Source organism: Hypomesus transpacificus, chromosome 10, assembly GCF_021917145.1.
Source record: "Hypomesus transpacificus isolate Combined female chromosome 10, fHypTra1, whole genome shotgun sequence".
NCBI lineage: Eukaryota > Metazoa > Chordata > Actinopteri > Osmeriformes > Osmeridae > Hypomesus > Hypomesus transpacificus.
Window position 1 is genome coordinate 7183743 of NC_061069.1, and position 5329 is coordinate 7189071.

General features: G+C 44.1%; 1 protein-coding gene across 1 annotated transcript; it reads right to left on the reverse strand.

The window, feature by feature from the left end:
* Positions 1-2328: 2328 nt before the first annotated feature.
* LOC124472540 (zinc finger and BTB domain-containing protein 14-like) lies at positions 2329-4983 on the reverse strand. The gene has a single exon (XM_047027455.1). The coding sequence runs from the start codon at positions 4229-4231 to the stop codon at positions 3056-3058; it is 1176 nt and encodes a 391-aa protein (XP_046883411.1). The 5' UTR covers positions 4232-4983; the 3' UTR covers positions 2329-3055.
* Between the last annotated feature and the right edge of the window lie 346 nt (positions 4984-5329).

The window sequence follows — 5329 nt, forward strand, 5'->3', positions numbered from 1 at the left end:
CGGGAGGGAGGGAGGATAACAGTGCTAGCTGTGTTTAACCAGGGACAGCCCCTGCTTATGATCTCTGCAGGATGGCAAGGGGCTAGTCCGTCTGGGGGGAGAGGCTCCCTGGCCAGCAGGAGTGATGCGATTCTAATCTCTCAGCTGGAACATCTTGTCCAAACCTGGACAATAGAGGGTCCAGATAGCAGGTCGTGGCTGGCCGAGGCGCTAGGTCCGCTCTCAGGCTTGGAGAGATGGCCTGATAACCCCCAGCTCCAACAGGGGGAGGCTGGTCAAAGGGAGATCCTTTAACTAAGGCAGACTTCTGAGGTCACCTCCATGCTGTTCAACAAAGGCATACCTTGTCTGTGGCTACACTGGCAGGTCATGGTTAATAAACGTGCTACTGCTGGGTCTGATGAGAAAGAAGGAAGCCAGACAGATAGTAGTTCCTATGCAGAACATGATAGCAGAAAGCCTTTGAAATTCTGCTGAGAGGTCCGTGTGTGTCTTTCATTACTATGACAGTCACTTGAAGGATTTTAAATGAACATTTGGACTTAATCTGTATTTTACATTGTGAGATCTGAAAAGGCTCATCAAAATTCTTCTTTCGGATCATTTCATGATGGTATTAGGATGTGGAACCCCATGGTACAAACATTAGGTCCTCACCAGGCAGCTCGACAAATCCAGATGTTGTTCGTGAGGACAACACCATGGGAGACTATATGGTTTATGAATGTCAGCAGATTTGATTAAAAACCATTACATAAGGACCATTACATTCTTTCTCATGAAATTGTTTGTGTATAGTTGCTTCTATCCCCCCCCCCCCCCCCCCCCGCCCAATATGTATGATGAGATGAATGTAATTACAGTTTTTTTTAATGAGCCCATGCTCTTTTCTGGGAAGCCTGTGGCAGCACTGGGTGGAGTCAGAGTGGAGACAGGAGGTTTGTGGTCTGGCTGAGGGAACCATGCCGTGGTAATGGAAACCGGGTGTTCACAACATACACACACACACACATCCGTCACAATGCAGTTGCACATTGCACGCACATGCATGGATGCTTTCACGCATGCATGGACCCCCACACAGGCGCACACACACCCACCTCCCTTACAAGAGAACGCTTCGCACACTCATGCAAGGATGCACGCACGCACAACCAAACACACAAAATAATCCTCCACAAATATCTATTGTTCATATTCTGTATATAATCTTCAAACATGGGGACACACAGAAAAACGAACACATTCACTACATCCACTCATGTTTATACAGACCAATCAGCCTCATAAACACTCTAATACCAAACCCAGTCTGTATTATCCTCCAGGCTTAATACTCATACACCAGGGCCAGAAAATGCAGAAAACAGATCTTGGGCATCCACCGACACCAGTGAGGCAAGGCCCGCCTTTTCCATTAGCAGTTGACGTCATTTTTCCACAAAGCCATTTCACCCCAAATTATAGGAGATCAAACCCTTCCTCTGTTTGCAGTTAAGAATAGATCTATCTTATATATTACATGCAGTTCTGGCTGGAGTGTTTATAAAGGGGGATTGTTTCCTCTGGATAGCACGACAATCTAGCAAGATATTCAATTTATTAGAACATTTGTTTGTTGTTAAATGGCCTTCTCTAAGCAGACTGACAGCACCGCTGGGTATGTCTGTCCAACCTTCAGAATATGGAGGATTCAAAAGGAATCCACACTAAACTTGTATGCTCACATACACCAAAAGTATGTCATCTGCTTCACCTGAAACCAATACTGTCAAATCAAATCAAACGTTTGCATGCCTACTCTAATTTGTGGTTAGCTTGACCAGGACAAGAACACAAGCTGTATAAAGTGATGCCGAGCGAGCACCCCCTTACTTACTGAGAGCATGGCACCATCTAGTGTTTGACACCATGTCAGTCAGCTGGCTCACACCATTTCACTCTGAAGCATTTCTATGAAATTATATAATACAACTGTGATATTTTGTATCCTGTGATCACAACAGGGTATATTTGAAGGCTTGTTCCATTATATGTTTGATAATTCAGTGTTCAAATTTGACAACATTGGGAAAGCAAATGTGACTAATGTGTTATGTGACTCAAGTACTATGTTGAATCAAATGAAAATATATATTTTTATTAAACAAATTGCTGACTCTGAGAGCTCTTTATAACAGCATAGTTACAGTGCCAAACCCAATGATAAACATACTTTCATAAAAGCACTGGGTTATAAAGTGGATATCCTTACCTATGCTAGACAAATACTGAGATGAAAAGCCTAGCATTAAATGAAGGACATAAATCACATCAACACAATCAAAATCCACTCATCAAATGGAGTTTATTGTCAAAGTGTAGGAGAACAATGTTATAGATGCATCTCTCATAATTGTGTTCTAATAATTTTACTGTGCAACAAACTAAGCTACTGTATATACAGACATCTTTTATTACCGATGATAGTTTGATGACAGTTATACTGTATAACAGTAAATCTAGTTGGACTTATGCTTGGGTAACAAAGCCCCTCGGGCAGTCAATCAAAGTCCCAAGACTTTGGTATAATCTGTGTCAAATGCAGAACGGTGACTTACTCTTACAGTGTAATATCAATCAATACAACTAAACATCCATTAAAACACCAACATGAATATATTCAACGCAACAAATGTTATGCAGAAAAAAATCATTTTTTCTTAGAATCCAGTTAGGTTAAACAAAACATTTAAATGTTACATATTCCATAAAGTAAAGAGAAATAAAGTTATGAAGACCCAAGTCTAAATAGCAAAGATGTTTTTTTTGTGTGGAAAATATTCTTATAGTAGAGTGAACTAAAACATTTACATGATTTTACAAGTGGGAAAAGAACAATCGTTAGACAATTTCTTTCAATTCAGTCCTGCCATGTGACCTCAGGTCCACCTCTTGCCATCACTCATCCTTGTCCATGTGATAGGCTAATGACCAATATCACAGGACCGTGTACGTGTGTGTGTCTGTGTGCACATATGTGTATGTGGGTGTGTCTGTGGTCCAGTCAGACGACTCAGGAATGCGGCCCAGTCTCTAGCTTCCAGTCCCTCTGGTCAGAGGAGTCTCCTTGCTGAGCAGCGGCGGGCGACATCTGTCGTGTGCGCTGGCTGTGCATGGTGTTCCAGTGGCGCTTCAGGTCGGACGCTTTGATGAAGGCCTTGTCGCACGAGCCGCAGTTGAAGGGCCTCTCGCCTCGGTGCTGCCTCTCGTGGTCCTTCAGGTGGGACTTGTGCTTGAAGGCCTTTTCACACATCTGACAGGCGAAGGGCCTCTCGTTGCTATGGACCCTCTCATGCCTCTTGAGGTCGGGCCCTCTTATGAAAGCCTTGCCACAGACCAGGCAGCGGTGTGGCTTGAAGCCTGTGTGGATTTTCAGGTGCTCCTTAAGATGGGCCTGGGTGGTGAAGGCTTTTGGGCAATGCTCGCAGGCAAAGGGCCTCTGGGCAGACTGGAGCTTGTCTTTATTCCGTATGTTGTCCACGGGGACAGGCTTGCCACCAGACTGGCACGCCCCGTGCTCACGATGGCCATAGAGCAGGTACTCCAGCTTCATGTCGCTGGAGGAGGATGAGGAGGAGGTCCAGCCGTGACCATGGGGGTCTTTGACCATGTTGGTACTGTAGTTGTGGGGCTGAGCACCATGCGGGCCCATGTCTTTGAGCCCTGAACCCATGGCCTCCATACCTTGGTCGTAGAAGCTGTTCTTCCTCACCTCCTCCATGGCCAGCTCTTTGAGGATGGCGTCCTGGACACGGTTGACTCCACGGTCGTCCACAGAGGCCCCCGGGTCCTGGTTCTCCCTGGTCTTCATACTGGTCAGCTCTCGTTTCTGGGAGCAGAGGTTGTCCAGGAAGTTGATGCCCAGAATCTGTCCTGAAGACATCATCATGTTGATGTCCTTCTTCCTGACAGCCAGCCTGGCAGTGTACATGTAGTTCAGCACCTCTTCGAAGATGTCGGAGCGGATGAAATCCAGCTCTACGATGGAGTTGTCCTCATCACTTTGTTTCTTGAAGAGCTTTTTGAAGTATAAACTACAAGCTGCCAAAACACAGCGGTGAGCCCGGAACTCTATGTTTTCCACAACCACTATAACATCACAGTGGTCTCCCTCCATTCGTTGCTGATTGAGCATCTTCAGGAAGGTGTTTTTGTGGTCATAATCAATGTATTTCAGTAATTCTGACATGGTTCTGGTCGATTCGTGATACTGATTTAATCCGTAACAGTAAACTTTGTTCCTTGTAATATGACGTTAACCACGTTATTGTGTCCATAAAACTCCAACCGTGTCAAGTTTTGACCCAACTACGGTAAAGACAGAATATCTCGATGATTATCTGAACAGATTACGTAGAATGCCACATCCAATCAAGACAAGTAAACACGACAGCAGAGGCCACCCAGGAATAGTATACAAACTCTGGGCTGTTAATTTGACTGTTGACGGAGGTTCAACGTCGAAAATCACTGCCAGTAAACAACAAAAGTGTCCGAATCAGTCATGCAGAAAACCCTTGAAAAATACCGAATATCTTGACAAAACGCAGTTGCAAAAGAGATAAAACATTCCTCAACTCACTACAATGCTGAGATGAAGGTGAGGTTCAAAACGCAGGTAGCAATCACTTGCTTGATCTCGTTGCGTGCGAGTTGTTTCGTGTATGAGGATAACCTTATAATGTTTCACATTTCACTGCGCCCAGCCATTTTGCTCAGCAAATCTCCATTAGCATGTTTCCGTGACTTTATCCACGTCGGGAATCAGAAAATAACCCACCACAATTACGAACCATACAATGTAGTAAGGTATTTACTTTCCCCTTATAAAACAATATATTGTCGAGAAAAGGCGATTCCCAAAGCTTGAAGGCTATCCTGGTGTTGTCACGCAAGGCTGTCGACGACGATCCAGGATGTCGCTCTTCCTCTTCCTTCAGTTGTTGTGACTGTGGCGCTCAAGAGGAAACGCTGTTGTTGTATTGCTGCCACCTATAGCATTGGGGCTTTTTGCAACATGATCCCTCTAACAACAATGTCCTTTTATATGACCTCCAGAGGCCAGCTTTAACTGTTTTCCACCAGTGAATATTAAAAGTGTACTTCCTCATTATTAACGCCCGTAGTTAATATAATTAAAAGTTTTAATTGAGGTTTACACAGCTCTATTCACTGACATATTTGAACAGACCTCCCACTCTCGCATTTAATATTTAAACTCTCACAATGAAGGTATTGAATAAGATAATCCATAGTTTATTCAAAAACAAGACTAAACAGACCACAA